This window comes from Mustela nivalis, assembly GCF_964662115.1.
Source record: "Mustela nivalis genome assembly, chromosome: 13".
In the NCBI taxonomy this organism is placed as follows: Eukaryota; Metazoa; Chordata; class Mammalia; order Carnivora; family Mustelidae; genus Mustela; species Mustela nivalis.
The window spans coordinates 88,493,633-88,512,711 of NC_139032.1; the positions used below are offsets into that span (position 1 = coordinate 88,493,633).

General features: G+C 45.7%; 1 protein-coding gene across 14 annotated transcripts in view; it reads left to right on the forward strand.

Annotated features, from left to right (window-relative positions):
• Positions 1-3,106: 3,106 nt before the first annotated feature.
• Positions 3,107-19,079, forward strand: part of NUP214 (nucleoporin 214) — a 101,379-nt gene continuing 85,406 nt past the window's right edge. For 13 of the 14 annotated variants that reach the window (XM_082695963.1, XM_082695970.1, XM_082695975.1 and 10 more), the window contains exons 1-11: positions 3,154-3,314; positions 6,228-6,423; positions 7,023-7,174; positions 8,011-8,209; positions 8,873-8,943; positions 10,014-10,077; positions 10,540-10,643; positions 12,762-12,868; positions 13,785-13,851; positions 16,936-17,062; positions 18,119-18,280. In XM_082695963.1, the coding sequence (XP_082552089.1) occupies positions 3,270-3,314; positions 6,228-6,423; positions 7,023-7,174; positions 8,011-8,209; positions 8,873-8,943; positions 10,014-10,077; positions 10,540-10,643; positions 12,762-12,868; positions 13,785-13,851; positions 16,936-17,062; positions 18,119-18,280 (1,294 nt within the window). In that variant the 5' untranslated portion in view covers positions 3,154-3,269. Of the gene's footprint in view, positions 3,315-6,227; positions 6,424-7,022; positions 7,175-8,010; positions 8,210-8,872; positions 8,944-10,013; positions 10,078-10,539; positions 10,644-12,761; positions 12,869-13,784; positions 13,852-16,935; positions 17,063-18,118; positions 18,281-19,079 lie in introns of all 14 variants that reach the window. The other variant, XM_082695971.1, reaches the window with a different exon arrangement.

A 19,079-nucleotide genomic window follows, 5' to 3' on the forward strand; every position in this document is an offset into this window, starting at 1 on the left:
CCTGATAGACAGAAGGTTTCCTTTCTAATCCAGATCTGCTTGAAACCTGACTGTGCTCCCCTATGTGCCTTCCTGCCATACTCCGTCCATTCATTCATTCACTCATTCACTCATCAGTCATCCAACGGATATTTATTGACCACCTGTTATAAGCTTTAAGTCCGCCCACTTTGTCCTGACATGTGCCTTGCCCAATAACCCATCACTCCATTTCCAGTCCCTCAAAAGCTCAAGCTTGGGGATTGGATTGGGATTCCCTTGTGACGGACTCCCAAGGTTTGAGAGCCCTGATCCACTCCGTAGGTTATCCAGACCGATCGTCCCATTTCACAGGTGGGAAAACTGGTGTTCACAGGGGTTAAGTGCCTTGCCAAGGGGTTAATCAGGAGACGGAAGTCTGGACTGGAACCCAGCTGTTCAGATGCCGTGCCCATCCTCATCTCTGCTCTGGGCTGGGCCGGGGAGGGGCAGTCTCCTAGGTCAATACTTGGGGAAGGCTCTGGGCCAGGACCCAGCCTTCCTAGTGTCTCCATGTCAGCACCAGGGGTGGGGTAGAGGCCCGGCTCCCTCTGCAGTTCTGCCTTCCCTAGAACTTCTCTGCCAAGCCATTTCTCAGAACTCACCCTGGAAGGTGTCCTCCTCGGCCTCATCTTGGCTGAGCAGGGACGCCAACCTTGACCCCATCTGTGTTCTGGAGTCCCTTACCCTACCCACTCAGGACTTAGATGCACTCATCCCTTTAATCTATTTATTAAGCACCTGCTCTGGGCCAAGAGCTAAGAACTGGGTAGTGAAATGGACAGACTCGTGGAATTTAGTGGGGGAAGTCAGAATCAGGCAATGACCCGTGGGATGAATGCTATGGAGAGAGGGGACTGCGGGGTGACTGTACTGCAATCCTGGGCCCAAGACTGAGCAAAGGTCTTGGAGAAGCCCTTGCCAAACTTTAAGTGGAAATGTCAGGGTGCTGTTGGGAGGTGGGAGTCGGTGTGGCCTCCCTGCGGCTCCTTAGTGACCCATAATCAGGGACCTGAGGAGCTGCCCTTGCAGCAGCTTAAGGGAGTGGAGCAGGTAGGGGCTGGGGAATTGCCCAGGTTGGGTTAATCCACTGGTCGGTCTCAGCCAGTTCAGGAACAGGATTATTTGGCCGTAACTGGCTGACCTTCAGCTTAAGGAGCTGCTTCAAATGCACAGGACTAGTTGAAGTTTAAACCCCAACAAAACAGTTTTCCCTGTAAATGAAAAATCTCACCCCAGCACCTCCTCTGCGTCCCTCTCCCACCAGATCATTAGATGAACCACTGCCTGTCCCTACGCCTCTGCATTGGCCTCTCTTCTCTGGGACAGACTGAGACCTTTGAGCAAGGTGATACTTTCCTTAATGACCCATTATAGTCAGTGTACCTGTTCCTCCAGAGAGGAGGGCAGAAGCAACCAGACTTACTTCAATGGGTTCCACGGTTTGCAAGACTGCAGGAAGCCTCCTTTAAGGGAGGGAGACACTTTAATGGGTGTGTCCCCAGCTTCTGGAAAGGGCAGGAAAGAGTTCTTTCATTGGAAGGGGTGTCCTGGGAAACACCACCAGTTCCTCCACCATTTACTAGAACTCAATTCCTGAAGTGAGAGGGGCTCAAAAGTGGTCGCTGGAAAGGGGATTTGTAGATTGTGTAGTTCAGATTGTGGCTATTGGCTCTGGGACTTACTTCTATGGCTAAGGGCTCAGCTTCTTCGAACTTCAGCTGTCTTCTTTCTGAAAGACCAAATCTAACTAATGTAACCAGCAACTCAGGGACTGCCAAGTATGGCTTTGTCCCTGTGACAAAAGGAAGGAGTCGGCCGGGCACATTCAGGTGGACGAAGTGTGTGTGTGTGTGTGTGAGTGAGAGAGAGAGAGAATGAGTGTGTGTGGCACCAGATATCATCTCTATAGATAGAAATAAAACAGACAAACATCAATGTCTTGACTTGTGTGTTTTGGGGACAGTTCCTGGGCTCAGCAAATTCAGAAAAGATAGCTAATATAGTAACAGCTCTAAATGAAGGTGTCCCATGTGCCTGCCAGGCTCTGTTAAAGGCAGGACTTCATTTACTCCTCACAACACCCTATGAGGCTGATACTATTATGTTACTTTATTTTCAAAATGAGAAGCAGGGGGACGCCTGGGCGCCTTCGTTGTTAAGCGGCTGCCTTTGGCTCAGGTCATGATCTCCGGGTCCAAGTAGGGAGCGCACGTCCGTGGGGAGTCTGCTCCTCCACCCCACCCCCATCATGCGCTCTCTCTCAAATAAATAAGAGTCTTAAAAAATAAAAATGGAAGCAGTCTTGGAACAGATAGGCAATTTGCTGGAAACCAAACAGAGGCAGAAGGTCCCCCGCCCTCCAGTCAACCCACAGGCTCCAGATGAATTTCTGTCCTAGAGCATTTACACCAACACAAACACCTGTACGGTGGACTGTCGTCAACCAGCATGTCCGGACAAGCGGAATTCTAACCCTGCCTTCACCAACACTTTGCGAATGCGGGGCACTGGGGAATTTTCTTGATTTCTCATCAGTTAAATGGCAACGATAAACCCCTCGGCAACTAGGATGCGTTGGCGCTTAAACAACGCGAGTGAAGTGTTTTGCGCAGTGCCCGCGCTCTTGCTCGGGAAATGATTACCCTGAAGGCAGTAGACAAAGCCGATGTTTGGTACCCGTCGCCCTGCCCTTTGGATCCCCGCGCTTAGAGCGAAGAGGCCCCCGAGGCCCCCATCCACCCACTTTCGGAACCTCTGTTCCTCCTCGCCCCCCTCCAAAGCCTCTCTCAAGAGCCGCGCCCTGGAGATGTTGGTCAGGTTCCTAACTCCGCTCCTTCCGGGACTGTTAAGAACCACGTGCGCTCCACCGTAACGGCGAGGCTTCAGCGCCACGAGGAGCGCAGCGAAACGGAGCGGGTGCCTGGCCATTAATCACACAAAGTGGGCGGGACCTCGGAGCTTCAGGGCGCAGGCGCGTCGGCCCGGGGCTTCGCCCGCCTCCTCCAGTCCCCTGGCCAATGGGAAGCAGTGGTCTGGAGAGCGCGCGACTTCAGTGGGTCGCTCAGCCTCCTCCGACCGCTAGGCGGCCCGGGGCGCGCGACGTCACCAAAGCGCGCCGGAAATACGAGGTCTGCTGCGCGCCGCCCTCGGTGAGGGAAGGAAGTTGGCCTCAGAGCAGCCTGGGCTGTGTGGGCAAGGCCGCGCGCGGGCGGCGGCGGCGGCTGCTTCGACCAACTGAGGGTAACGCGATGGGAGACGAGATGGATGCCATGATCCCCGAGCGGGAGATGAAGGTCAGAGACTGGCCGGGGCCTCCCTCCCTTCCTTAGGTCCGGCGTTGCCTTGGAACCCCGCTGAACGGCGCCGCGCGGGGGCCGGCTGCCGGCTTCCCGCCTCCTGCTTGAACAGTTTGCCGCGTTCAGAGTTCTCGCCGGCGCGACCTGCTGTGCTCTGCCGTGCGGCCGGCGCGACAGCCCCGCCGAATGCAGTTTCCCCGTCCCTTTCCGGTCTTGTGCGCGCCGCTCGAGTCACCCTAGTTACTTTGATGTGGCGGTCGGAGTCGTGGTAATAATGACTGTCTGTTGAGCGTTCAGCGTGTGCCGGACACTGTGGTACTCATCACAGCGGCCGTATGAGTAGTTGTTCATGAAGGGGAGCGCGGCGAGGCTGGGCAAGTAGCTTACCCAAAGTCGCGTTCGCTAAAGGGGCTGCAATGTAGGTTTTTGTTTTTGTTTTTGTTTTTTTTTTTTTAAAGACCCTCTCCTGGACACTCACTGCACTACCTGTGTACATCGGTCCAGGCGTGCCTGACGCAGAGCCAGGGTTCCTGACCCGTTCCACAAAACCTGTAGTGGAACGGGATAGGAGGACTGTTTCGGTGCTGGGAATCAGGGTACAGTCAGGAACCTGAAGAGAGGGGCAGGTGATCCAGGTGACGGTGACGAGTAAGTTTCCGGAAGCTTTTAGGCGATTGAACCCGTCACTGAAGTGCCTTTAGGGAGTAGTAATCCATCCCGTATTTAGAGTCGGGATTCCCCTTTGTTGAGAATGACTGGTCGGGAGCGGGGCGGGAGTGGCGAGCCACCCGATGAGAGCCTGCCAGTTTCCCAGCTGTGCTGGGGCGGGAGAAAAAGGTTTCAGAACCACAGACTTGGATCATGACAGTCTCCCTTTGAGTTAAGGATTATAACAGAAAGAAATGCTTTCCTGTGCCTGTTCATCCCAGTGTCTCTTCACACCCCCCGTGTCCGCGACCCAAATAGGGTATTTAGGATTATCAGGATGAGAAGTACAAAAATACTGAAAATTTCAGTCTACTCCTGTATGGTCTCTTCTGGGAGTTTCTGGTCGCGTTACTCATTTGGAATTAAGGAGAGTATTTAAAAAAAAAAAAAAAAAAAGAGGAGTATTTCAGTTCATCTTTTAGCACTTATGTGTAAAACACCAAATCTAAGGAAATTAGTACGTGGGGTGTGTTAGGGATTCTGTGTGGAACACCACAAGTGTACAAAACTGAAAGTTGAAAGTTGAGAAAGGCTGTCTTTGGCTTTTACCCTTTTGGAATGTAAGCAAAAGGGAATTCACCTTTTTTACCAAAACCTTGACTTAAGATAGATTTGGAATTGAAGAATAGAATCAGCCATTTATGGTACAATTTAATACAGTGATTGGTAAACTTAGGGCATTCTTTTTAAGATTTTATTTATTTATTTGACAGAGAGAGATCACAAGCAGGCAGAGAGGCAGGCAGAGAGAGAGGGGGAAGCATGCTCCCTGCTGAGCAGAGAGTCTGATGTGGGGCTTGACCCCAGGACCCTGGGATCATGACTTGAGCCGAAGGCAGAGGCTTTAACCCACTGAGCCACCAGGCGCCCCTCTTTTTTTTTTTTTTTTTTAAATATTTTATTTATTTATTTGACAGCGAGATATCACAAGCAGAGAGGCAGGCAGAGAAAGAGGGGGAAGCAGGCTCCTTGCTGAGCAAAGAGCCCATTGGGGGGCTTGATCCCAGGACCCTGGGATGATGACCCAAGCTGAAGGCAGAGGCTTAACCTACTGAGCCACCCAGGCACTCCAAACTTAGGGAATTCTTACTAAGAGGTGATACACACTGAAAATTGTCTTTGGAAGTGTATAGATATATTTGTGGAAGACTGGGTGAGTCAGGCATTGACAGGAGGTTGGGGAAGGCTCCCGGCCCTAAAGTGCTAAAGAGCATGAATGTTGAAAGAAACAGGCCTGGGATTGAGGTAACCCTGGATGTTGTAGAGGTAATGGTGCACTCATGGGAGGAAAGCACAGTGTTGTGAGGCTTAGAGAGGTGGACATGTCAAGCCATGCCTGGCCTTACAGCCTAGGGCTTTGGACTTGTGTTTAGATGTCCTCATACCATCTAGGTATGTTTACAGGTCTGGAATATTAAGAGATTGACTATACCTGCCCTCTTCTGTGATGGAATTTTGTTTAGTATTTAATGCACCTAAGCCAGTTCTTGGGATTTGGTTATCATCCTGGGATCATTATTTCCATGAATATATGCATATATTTGTTGAGTACTGCACTGGAAGTTCAGGCTAACAGTGTATTTGGGTGATGCTTTCAATATTTAACAACAGTTTGTTTGTTTTTTTAAAGATTGTATTTATTTACTGGACAGATCCCAGCAAGGGGAGCAGCAGGCAGAGGGAGAGAGAGAAGCAGCCTCCCCGAGCAGAGAGCTCGATGTGGGGCTTGATCCTAGGACCCTGGGACCACGACACAAGTTAAAGGCAGACACTTAACAACTGAGCCACCCAGGCTCCCCCTTAACCAGAGTTATTAAGCACCACTGTGGGTCACATGACCCAGAAAATAGGATGAAATACCATGAAATAGGACAAGATTATGAATTAGAATGTGCAGCACATGTGGTGGTTAGGACAATAAAGTTGGAATTCAGAAAAGGAAAGATCAGTATGAGCTGAATTAGTTAAGGAAGACTTAACGAAAGAAGTTTTAAAATTTTATTTCATTCAGTCGACATTAACAAGCCCTATACCAGGTACCACAGTGGGCACAGGAAGCTTAAAAACCACTGAGCCACATATCCCTTGGTCTCAGGGTAATATTCATTTTGTTATACTGGAATTAGGTCTATTGGAATATAATGACAGACATGATTATTTTTCTCTTTTCCCTGAGTTGATCTTGTTTTCTTCCCTCAACAGGATTTTCAGTTTAGAGCACTGAAGAAGGTGAGAATCTTTGACTCGCCTGAGGAGTTGCCCAAGGAACGCTCGAGTCTGCTTGCCGTGTCCAACAAATACGGCCTGGTCTTTGCTGGTGGAGCCAGTGGGTTGCAGATTTTTCCTACGAAAAATCTTCTGATTCAAAATAAACCTGGTGACGATCCCAATAAGATAGGTACGTTACTTAATTTTGTTGCACGGTAGAGAGAGAGGTGTAGTGAAGTGCTAATGTGGTGTCCTTTCCCAGAAATCGTTCTAGGATATAAATGAAAACTGGTGTTACTCTTCCCATTGATCCCCCAGAAGAATAAGTTCCAGCCAGGATGGTGGAAGCCTTTCTGGTTGTTCTCTTTGGTTCTTTGATGAGTTGTTCCTCTGAACTCAGGGAAGAAGAATTGACCATTTTACCATGCTTTTATTTTTGCTCAGTTGAACCTGGGTTCGGGATGCCTAGGAGAAGGGTTTTGTTGCCTGGCGTTCTAGTTTGCGCAATAGTACCATCCAAACAGAGAGGAAACGTCATTGCAAAAATATGGGTACAGGACGTTATTGTTAATGAGGGTAGCAGCCACAGTTTGCCTAGGTCATACGGGGAAGAGTCTGGGAAATTTAATGCATCACTGTCCATCTGTAAGAAAGCTAAGATTTAGCTGCATGAGCAGGTATCAAAGTGTGCTCGTATGTTTACGTAGATGTGAAAATTGTTTCACACAGACCCAGGTAAAGGGCTTATGGCTTATGCTTCTGCTTTGTCTTTTTTTTATGTTTTCTTAGTTGATAAAGTTCAAAGCTTGCTGGTTCCTATGAAATTCCCGATACACCACCTGGCCCTGAGCTGTGATAACCTCACACTCTCCGTGTGCATGATGTCCAGTGAATATGGTTCCATTATCGCTTTTTTTGATGTTCGCACATTTTCAAATGAGGTAAGCTACCAGCAAACTGTAATGTCAACATGAGACCTAAAAAGATCTTCTGGTATTGAATCATAATCTAGAATTTTCTGGGTTGACCGTTGGAGTTATTTTCTAGATTGAAGTATGGGTTTAAAAGAAAATCCTTAACTGTAGGATCATAGATCCTTGAGATAGAAGGGACTTCAAGAAATTCTTTCATAACATCTGCCCCAGGGTGTTTTGTTTCATTTACAAATGAGACAGCCGGAGCCCAGGGATCCTTAGGTGGCTAGCCCAAGGTTGTAGAATTAACAGTAATGTCAGAAATTCCTACATCCTGGGTCTCTGACCACTTCTGATAGTGTTCTTCCATTCCAAGCAGTTTCATAATGGAAACTGCCACTAATTTGAGTGTTTATCCTGACTGTCTGCCAGGCCTTGTGCTCTGTATGCCTTGTCCTCACTCAATACGTACCACGGCCTCACAAAGTACGTGCTATTATCTTCATTTTATAGGTGGAGAGACAGGCCCAAAGAATTTAAACATCCAAGGACCCAACACTATTAAGAAGCAGAGCCAAGATTTTAATGTTACATTTGCTCTTTACTGATTAATTTGCATTTGTGTATTCCCCTGCTGGGAGTCCCTCTAGTGTGCTCAGATAATTGATTGCAATTTTTCAGAGTTGTGTTGAAATCGTCTACAACAAATAGACTGTTGTGTAGAGCTCATTTATTTTTGGTCATGGAGAAAAGTGAACTGTAGTTTGAGAAAACTTGCACGTTCGATGACTTTCCTCTATTAAATATCTATGTGTTTATTAATTTATCGATTTATTTTTGCTTCTGGGCATTTGTTCTAAAAGGCCAAACAGCAGAAACGCCCATTTGCGTATCACAAGCTTTTGAAAGATGCAGGCGGCATGGTGATCGATATGAAGTGGAACCCCACCGTTCCCTCCATGGTGGCAGTTTGTCTGGCCGATGGCAGCATCGCTGTCCTGCAAATCACAGAAACAGTGAAAGTGTGTGCGACTCTCCCTTCCACAGTGGCCGTAACATCTGGTGGGTAATAAAGGCTTTCACTCTGTAACATACAGTAATGGTGACCTACTTAAAAATTAATTCCTGGAGATAAACGCAAGTGGGCTTTTCATTTTGTGTGTAGTGGTCTGGTAGAAGTGGAGAGCATTGTTTATGGCCATAGTGAATGTTTGAAGCCATGCAGCAGACATGATTTAACTTGAATGTGTGTGGGTTTTCTGGGGAAAGAGATCTTTTGGTACAGCTGGTTTAGAGATGTGTTTTTGAGAGTGATTGTTTCTGGATCCACAAGAGCGGTGGAGAGTACACTGAAAAGCATGGGGAAAGCACTACAAATACTGAGTATGAGTAAGAGAATGATTTCTTGATACTTGAAAACCTTTATTCTCCTTCTTTAAAGATTATAGAGTTTTCTGTACTTTCCAGCTTTCTGGACAACACTTGATTGAAAAAAACATTTTTAGAAGTTGATTTAATGGCCTAGTGATGAGTTGTAATTGGTTTGTATTGTCAAAATGATTTTTTTTTTTTTTTAAATTTTGCCAAGTAAGGATGATCCTACAGCCTTCCATGGACTGACAGAGGATCATGAAGTGGTGATTATATGGCTGTTTCAGTACAGACCTCACTGGTGTGCTCCATTCTCTTCAGTTCTTAACTGGCAGCATTTTCTTCTTTGCTCAGTGTGCTGGAGCCCCAAAGGAAAGCAGCTGGCAGTGGGGAAGCAGAATGGAACTGTGGTCCAGTATCTTCCCGTAAGTCTTGCCTTGGACTTCAGGCCTTTTCTTAAGTTACCCACTGTTTTTTGGGGATGGTTTGGGGGTTCACTGGTGTTCTTTTCTGTTTAGATGTAATTTATGCTCCCTGCAACAAATTCATCAGTAAACAAGTAAATGCAGGAAAGAGCGGAACTCTTCTAAAACGCTCTGTGTTTTATTTAGTGACAGCCTCCAGACTTTTCTGGATGCTTATACAATATGGTCTGTGTATGGATGTGTTACTAAACATCTGCCATACTATTTGTCTGTTAGCTGAGCCCATCTGAAAGGTCAGTTTCTCCAACTATAGGCACCCACGACAGTGGATGGCCCGTCACTCTGTCGTCCTCTCCTGGGGGTCTTCTTGAGATAATAGTCACAGATATTCTTCAGTATAAATTGGCGAAGAATCCATGTATGTTCATTCAAGCCTGGATGGAAAGGAGGGGTCTACAGGCAGTACCAAGGACTGTGCTGCTGTGCATTCCTCCTCTAGAGACCGTTCTCTGTGGGTGTAAAGCAGGGAATGTAGTGGTGTGGGTTTGACCTTAAGGTTTTATTTCTTGTTATTGCAAAAAGTGGTTATATGAAATTTGGTACATATTCTTCTAGGACATTAGCCTGTCAGAAGGTAATTGGCTTAGTTTTATTGGTTTTCTCTTGTCTTTTTTTGTCTTAAACGTCATACTTTGTCAGGGTCTTTTTTCCAGTGTATTATCTATGGAACCGCTTCATTCTTTTGAATGACTGCATAGTAGTCCACTGTGTGAATGTACCGTAACTTACTTCTCTGTTCCAGTGCTGGAGGCTGGCTGTGTCAGTGTGGGTGGCTTTGCTAAGATACACGGTACTGGCTTGAGCATCCTCTCTCTCTACGCCTGAACACATTTGTGGGAGATTTCAGGAGGGCAGGATCCTGGATGTAGTCATTCACTCTTCCCAGTGTTCAGTCTCTCCTGGCTGGGAAGATGAAACACAGTGCTTTCTGGGGGGAACATGCTGGGTTTGACAGAGTTTCATTGGTTAAGGTTTATTTATTTGACACCCCCCCCCCCAATCTCTTTCAGACTTTGCAGGAAAAAAAAGTCATCCCTTGCCCACCGTTTTATGAGTCAGATCATCCTGTCAGAGGTAACCCATCTGCTTTTCTTACTGAGTTGACCTCTAATGCGGTGACAGTATTGCAGAAATTTCACATCGTGTGATGCGGCTACATGCCCATTCAGGAAACTGTTAGCACCTGCTGTGTGAACACTTCCATTATTACAGTTAGCTAATTAATTCAGCATAACAGTCATCCTCTGGTAGATACCTCTGTCTTGTGGTAAATAACAGTAAATGGGTCCTGATTTTTTTATTAGGATTTGTTCAAGATTTGCCCTCATTGTAATCTGCCAGAAAAAAAAAATCACTTTGGGAGGAATTTGGGCTTCTTGAATTCTTTGTATTTGTGAATTGTGTTTAGTCAGTGAAATCTGGACCTTTGTTAAAACTACAGCACTCTGGGTTTTTTTTATCCATGGGCTGTTAATTTTTTAGCATACAGGAGCTACTCCAAACATAAGATACTTTATCAGAGTTCGTGTGTTTCAGTTCTGGATGTGTTGTGGATTGGCACTTACGTCTTCACAATCGTATATGCTGCTGCGGATGGGACCTTGGAAACGTCTCCAGATGTGGTGATGGCTCTCCTCCCGGTATGTGTACGAAAGGGACATTTTTGTCCTTTGAGAATCATAGAGATCCTCTAATAAAGTTCAAGCCTTTGGGTTCAGTTTCTTTTTTTTGCTGGTAGGGTTAGTACAACTTTAAGTGTAAAACTTAAATGCTGTACCATTGGCCTGGGGGCCAAAATTATGGTGTCTGCTTACAGCATGTTCTCCTGTTTAGTCATAAGATAAAAATAATCCTAAAAGTTAACTTTTGCTTATACTGGAAGCTGCGAGTCCTGGTAGCTGTTAACCTGATAGATTTTAGGAAAACAAGAAAACACCTTGATTTTTTTTTTTTAAGATTTAAAAAAAATTTTTTTATCTGGGAGTGAGAGTAGAGTGAGTGAAAGAGAACACGAGTGAGGGGGAGGGGCAGAAGGCAAGGGAGAAACAGACTCCCTGCTGAACAGGGAGCCCAATGTGGGGCTCAGTCCCAGGACCCTGGGATCATGACCTGAGCCAAAGGCAGACACTCAATTGACTGAGCCACCCAGGTGCTCCAACATCTTGATTTTTAAAATTCTCTCACCTATTTATGTTTATCTGATGTTTATCAGATGCCTGCAGCGTGCCAGGCACTGCTTTATACAGTGGTGACCTGGCAGAGTCCTTGCTTTTGTGGATTTGACATTCTGATGAGTGTGCTAGTTAGCGAGTAAGTGTAGAGCAAGGAATGGGAAGGGCGAGGGAGGGAACGACGAAGCGTACGAGGCAGAAGACGACAAGGGACGGAGGACAGAAGTGAGGTGTACATTGGGTGCTCAAGGAGCCGTTGGAGCAGAGAGTGGAATGACCTAAGTCATTTTGAAATGAAGGAGTCATTTTGGAAACTGGGAAGAACATTAGTAATAAGATCTATGAAATGTTACTAAATTGCAGGGGCATTTAAAAAAAAATGAGGTAGAGCTTGTCTTTTCAAATCACTACTTGCTCTCAAAGTCCAAAAAATATTTACAAATACATAAACAAATGTCTAAATGTAACAAAAGTGGGAGTTGCACGAGTTACTCTGTCTTGCAACCTTGTTTTACTTAGTGGGGAATTGTGAGCATCTTTCTAAGTCGGTGAATACAGTCTATATCTGGCTTTTTGGGCAGATCATTTCCTTGTTTCCTTCACTGTTGGATGCTCATGTTGTTTTCAGTGTTCTCCTGTTCTAAGGAATACCACAATGTGTTCTTTGATGTGCATTTTATGCAATTATGTTTATTTTTTAGGATAAATACCTAGGAATGAGTTTGGTTGAGTGGTAGATGCAGAGCTTTGCCAAAGCGTCTTTTACAAAAGTTGTGGCTGTTTATACATCTCCCACCAGCAGTTGCCCCACACATGTATCAAGTTGCAGTGGTACCTTTTTTTTTTTTTTTTTAAAGATTCTATTTATTTATTTGAGAGACAGAGATCACAGCAAGCAGAGAGGCAGGCAGAGTGAGAGGAGGAAGCAGGCTCTCTGCTCAGCAGAGAGCCCGATGCGGGGCTCGATCCTAGGACCCTGGGATCATGACCTGAGCCGAAGGCAGAGGCTTTAACCCACTGAGCCACCCAGGCGCCCCTGCAGTGGTACCATTTTTAATCTTTGCCAGTGACATGTAGAAAAGGGCCTTGTTTTTATTAAGTCTTGGGTTCCTGATAATGTTGAACTTTCAAAATAATGTTTATTGAGGTCATAAAAATTTCCTATTCCCAGGGATAATATTAGCTCTGGCGTTTCTGGACTCTTTCTTAGGTTCCGTGTCTTGGTCTAGAGGCTTTACATGTATCATTTTGTTCCACATTTAAGACAGCCTGTGGAGTGGTTCAGCAGGCCCACCACAGATGCGAGAAAACTGTATCAGACAGGCTGAGCAATCCTTCCGTGCCGGTCCCACGGCCAGAAAGTGACAAAGCAGTTGGAGTCCAGTTCTGTCAGTGGCCAGCGTTCAAGTTGCCCAGCTACTCACCTCTGCCTTTCTAGTATGTTGTGTGTTCGGACATAGGTTTTTGAGGGAATTTTTTCATAAAACACAAGTGATTTTTCTTTTTCAAGACCCTTATCTGTGTAGCATTAAAGAAAAATTGCACATGGGATTTTTTTGGTATGTGTTCTCCTTCTATTTATTGTAGAAAAAGGAAGAAAAGCACCCAGAGATCTTTGTGAACTTCATGGAGCCCTGCTATGGCAGCTGCACCGAGCGGCAGCACCACTACTACCTCAGCCACATCGAAGAGTGGTGAGCTGGGAGCCAGCAGGGCCGCCTTCCCTCTCGGTCGGGCTCCGCCCACAGTGCTGTGCTCCAACTTCACAATTTGTTTCTTTTTTTCTTTAAGATTTTATTTATTTATTTGAGACAGAAGGAGCAAGAGAGCAGGATTAGGGGAGCAGAGGGAGCGGGAGAAGCAGGCTGTGGGACTCGATCCCAGGACCCCAGGATCATGACCTGAGCCAGAGGCACACACCCAATCGACTGAGCCACTCAGGCATCCCTAAAATTATTTTCTGTAGGAAAGGAGAACGGAGAATTGAGATGCCCTTGAACATATTTTCCTCTGATGCTGGATAATTCCTCTCTGACTAATTCCGTTTTCCCAATCTTAAATTACCTAGATCGAATACTTAAAAATCTTAAAACCCCTCTTTTCTCAATAACCCCAGTGAAGACTTAGGGCAATATTGATAGTTAAGGAACATATTAAAGTTATTTCTCACAGAGGCAGGGCAAGGGGTCATGGGGGATAGGGAGGAAAAAAATGAAACAAGATGGGATTGGGAGGGAGAAAAACCCTAAGAGACTTAATCTCATGAAACAAACTGAGGGTTGCTGGGGAGTGGAGGGGGTAGGGAGAGGGTGGCTGGGTGATGGACATTGGGGAGGGAATGTGCTATGGGGAGTGCTATGAAATGTGTAAGCCGGAAGATTCACAGACATGTACCCCTGGGGCAAATAAAATATTATATGTTAATTAAAAAAAAAAAAAGTTTTCCTCTGAGAGCGAGATAGATAGCTTCCCTTGATAGATAGATAGCTAGAAGCAAAGCTTCTACCGGATTATTCTGTTTGGAGGGTAGTCGATTATTGGAAATTCTGACTTGATCTTGTCATGTCTTTGACCTTCAATTTAATGTTCTTCTGCTTTTCTTCCTTTAAGGGATTTAGTGCTGGCTGCGTCTGCGGCTTCAACAGAAGTCAGTATCCTTGCTCGACAGGCAGATCAGGTAAATTTCACTCTTTGGTCGCTTTTCTGGGGTACTTTTCTAAGAAAGATTCTGGAGAGAGTTAACTCATGGAGAAGGTTTAGATGAAGCCTGCTCCGTTTGGATGAGTTTCTGTGTGAGAGCAAAGCTGACACTTGGCCGATGTGACAGAATGCTTTGGGCCAGGTGGCTTGGATATTGCGTTGGACAGATGTGGGTTTCAGACCCAGCAGCTCCTGCACTGTCATAAAAAACCCTTCTGTCCTTTCCAGATCCACCCCCAATCTGTGGAAAAATATACGATATAATCAGCTTCCCCCAGGAGCACATCTGGGTGTATAGGAGGGTTTTTTTGCCTTGTTCTGTTTTACCATCTTGATTTTCTTCCTGTTGCTTGAATCTGCCCCTCTGATCAGTCACCTCTAACCCATCCTTGATTAATGGAGAGAAACATGCAGATCGTACCAAATTGTGACTCAGCAGCAATACTTTGTAGTTCACTTTGAAAAACCAGCAGAGAGCTAAAAGCACTTGTGTATGTGAGCGCCGCCTCCTTTCTCGCACTCTCTCCTCCTTGCTGACTGGAGTCGGGCTGAGCTGACTGTGGTAAGCCATTCCAAACCCGGTAGGTTATGCAGGGTGACCACAGAGGGATCTGGTAAAAGGGAATTTTTTCTTCCTTTATTTTTTCTTTAAGATTTATTTATTTATCTTAGAGAGAGAGCATGTGCATTAGTGCAGGGGGTAGGGACAGAGGGAGAAACTCAGGCCGACTCAGCACTGAGTGCAGAGCCCTATGCAGGGGTCCGTCCCACAATCTCAAGATCGTGACAGCTGAAACCGAGAGTCAGGTGTATAACTGACTGCCCCACCTAGGGGCCCTGGGAAACTTCTTAAAACTCTGCCTTGAGTTTAAAGACGTTGTGTGCACCCCCACACAGAGACTTAGGCCTCTCCAACCATTCGGGATTTATCCCTCATTCTCTGGGTGGCTAGGCAGTCCACTGTAAGTACGTGGCTTTCTTAGTGTCTAAGATGGTCCACTTTGGGGTCACAGGCCAGAGTTCAGCGGTCTGATGTGAAGTTTTAGATTGTCTTTAGTAACGGTTTTCTAAGAACACAACTATTTTATGTTCTGAAACATTTAAAATATACTTGTATATTTGTTTCCTATCAGGGTGATTTATGCATGTGGCTAAAAAAGTCCAATAATAGAAAGTGCTTATAAATGAAAAGATCAACCCTGCCCTACCCCATCCTTATCCAAACCTATTTAGAGGGGACCTTTTTTAACTTGTCAATTTTTACTTTTTTTTTTTTTTTTAATTTTTATTTATTTGAGAGAACATGAGAGAGAGGGGGAGGAAGCATGAGTAGGGTGTGAGTGGGGGGGAGGACAGAGGAGAGGGAGAAACAGGCTCCCCACTGAGCAGGGAACCCAATGCCGGGCTCCATCCCAGGATTCTGGGATCATGACCTGAGCCAAAGGCAGATGCTTAACTGAGTGAGCCACCCAGGTGCCCCATAAATTTTTACTTTTCAAGGTTACCTCCTTATCATCTCTCAGTTGGTTAAGCGTTTGAGTCTTAATTTTTTTTTTTAAGATTTTATTTATTTATCTGACAGAGATCAGTAGGCAGAGAGGCAGGCAGAGAGGAAGGGAAGCAGGCTCCCCGCTGAGCAGAGAGCCCAGTGTGGGGCTCGATCCCAGGACCCTGGGATCACGACCTGTGCCGATGACAGAGGCTTTAAGCCACTGAGCCACCCAGGCACTCTGACTCTTAATTTTGGCTCACGTCATGATCTTAGGGTTGTGAGATCACGCCCCATGTAAAGCTCTGAGCTAGGCATGGAGTCTGCTTAAGATTCCCTCTCCCTCTCTGCACCTCTAAAAAAAAAAAATAATGGTCTGCTTCGTCCCTAGTCAGTGATTATTGATTTTAGACCTTATTACCTGTTGTGGCAGGTGAGAATATAGCTCACATATGGCCCTTAAATCCTTATCTTTCCTCTCAGAGGGGTTCTAGCACTGTTGTAGTTCCTTCTGTTGGTTTCCTTTGTGTAAGTAATGTTTTTTACTTCATTTCTTATGGTGTCACCATACACAGTATCTCTTGACCTGCTTTGTGAGAGGACTACTTTCTCCCCCTTGCCTTGAGTGTACCTACCCCCACCTCCCAGCTGTTGCCACCTGCGGCTTGTCTTTTGCAAAATCGAAACTGGTACCATTGGCATTCTGTTCTATAGTGATTATAAAGTCTTTTTTATTTTGTCTTTAGATGGTTTTTCAAAGTTGAAGTCAATTTTGTTTATGTTTTGTTTTTCAAAGTTGAAGTCAACTTACTCTCAGTATAGCTAAGTCATGGGTGTGATTATGTTCCCTTTCGTAAACAGCTTTTTGATTTTCTGTTATTCATGGAGCATTATTCCCTTTTGATTCATGCTGGCCAATTTTGGTCCACACTGAAAGTTAGGTAAATAGAGTGATTTTTAAAAATCATTTATTTGCAGGAATACAGCCCATTCAAGCATAGACAAAAGCAGAAGGGGAGTTTATGGGAAAGAGTTAGTGGTTTCTCAAGGACCCCAAAGGCAGGAAGAGGGGCCTGTGCGAGGAACTGATGCCAAGATCTGGAAAGACAAGAACTAAGGGTAACTCTCTCCATGGACAAGTGAGCGTAGGGCACCTGGCCAGCTTTATAAGCCACACTGCTCAAGACTGGTAGCAGTCAACCCGAGTTGCTGGTACGAGTCCCACATTTCGAGGAGCAGCTAATAACTGGTTGGTGCAAGTATTAGATTCATCTACCATTTTTAGGAATCTCCCTAGTTGGGGTGGATGGTACCTCGGAAAGTGTTCCCTGATAGTGGTGATTTATTCACAAGGCACGGACTTGTTCTATGAGGAGCACATAGGTTGATTTGGAAAATGAACGCCTCACGTGCCAGGATGCTCGGGGCTTTTAGACTATCTTCCCAGATTTCAGAGTTGAGTCAACACATTAAACCCAGTGACTTGTCTTTTCTTTTCTCCTCTTTGTACAATGGGAGAACCAATGCAGAGCTCTAACCAACATACCGTTTTCATCTTCTACTTTTTTCCAGATTAATTGGGAATCTTGGCTCCTGGAGGATTCTAGTCGAGCTGAACTGCCTGTGACAGACAAGAGCGATGACTCGCTGCCTGTGGGAGTTGCCATCGACTATACTAACCAAGTGGAAATCACCATCAGTAAGTATGGCCCGATGCAGCTTATGCAGACGTGGTCTTCTGAGTATGGTTGATATTTAAGTCCAGTTCGTCGTATTCCTGGTAGAATCTACCCTGCGGGGCGCTTTTAACTTCTGTAGCACGTTTCCACTTGAAGAATGATAGAGAGTATGTCTTGACGATTTGAGATTAACTTGATGGACATTTATCAATAAGACAAAAGCCAGTCTGTGTGTGTGCGTGCACGCGCACATATCTGCATGTGCTTTCGCATATGGGTGAAATCTAGAACAGGGGTCTCGTTCCCCGGTGGTTTTGCACAGGAAAAGCAGCACCCTCGTCCAGTCCTGCATAGCAGTTTTTAGTGTGAAGATATGGGTCAGAGAATGGGGACCTCAAGCACTTGGCTTCCAAAGTGGGCCTGAGTGTGTCTTCTGAGTGTGTCTTCTCCCTGCTGGAGGGTGGCAGGGCTGCACACGTGCCACAGAACACGGAGTCTCTGCTCTTCGGTGCTTCAGTGTAGAGTGGTGTCCTCGTGAGCACCACTAAGTTCCTTCCTGTCCTTTCCCTGGGCAGGTTATTGGGTCTCCTTAGTTCACTTACACTGATTCTCTTCAGTCTTAATTGACAAAACACATGTTAGGATTCAATTGTGAATGAATATAAGGTAGTTTGACTCACTTCTCTGTGTCCTTCTGTGTGTTTTGCTAAGTGAGTAGTCTGTCGCTTTTCTGCTAGGCCAGGCCTCTTGTAGACATGCCTGTCTCAGTCAGGGGAACATCTTAAACAGTGAGAGACTCGTAAGACTTGCAGGAGCTTAGGGACAGTCACGGCTGCCTTAGTCTGCTGGAGCTTCTTTGCGGGGTCTGGCAAGATGGTGGCAGTCCATAACAGCAGGAGCTCTCTTTCTAGAGCCAGTGCTCCCGAGGCTACTCGGGTGAGAATCGGAACAAATGGACTTGAACTACTGTGGGGATGAGTCTGCTATTCACCTTCTCGCTCGGGGCAGTCTTTCTCTTCCCGCCAGTCACTTCATGGCCTGGCTCTTTTTTCACTTGCACTTTCTTTTTTTAACAGATGATGAGAAGACTCTCCCACCTGCTCCAGTTCTTATGTTACTTTCAACAGATGGTGTGCTTTGTCCATTTTATATGATCAATCAAAATCCTGGGGTTAGGTCCCTCATGAAGACGCCAGAGAGGCTCTCATTAGAAGGAGAGCGACAACCCAAGTCGTCAGGTACGTGCCTCTTCCTGCTCTGGCACAGAGGGAATACCAGGGGCTTGTTCTGGACCGTTGCCGAGGATGAACACTGTGTAGGGATGCACAGTGGTCCTCTTCATTGGGCCAGTCTGTCTTAATGAGGCTGGGACTAACTTTTCCTTGAGCATACGCACATTCTTGCATCCCCACAAGCTTTTTTTTCCAACCTTTACTTTAGGGAAAAGGAAGTCCAGCCAGATGGGTCCCATCAGGTCGTCTAGCAGCAGTGTCCTTTTACAGCACCCTGTGTTCTCTGGTCTGAATCCTACAGACATTGCGGTCCTAAGGGATTGTACATGCATGCGCTGAATGCCGTGTAACTTACGAATGTCACATTCATTGACAAAGCGCTTATGGAATGTATCATGAAAATGCACTGTATACTTTTTTATTGTTTTTGCATGAGAAAAAAATATGTACATAGGGAAAATACTAGAAAGGTGCATATTAAAATCTAAATAGTGGTTTTATCTGGTTGGTGGGAACATGGAGATTTTGTTTTTGTTTATATTTAATTTTCTTTAGGTTTCTTTTCCTCCTCTTTGAAAATATTGCTTAAGTAGTATGTGATTCTTGGAGGAAAATTAGGAAATACAAAATCATTTTGGAGCCCATCAGCCATCATCAGTAGCCGTAGTCAGCATTTTTGGTGCAGAGTCTTTATACACGTAAATGTGCCCGTGCGGACGCTAATCTGTACTTCCACATTTTTCAGTGATAGTGTATCACCTGCGAGAACTACATATAAAACATTAAAAGAGGATTGTTCCATATT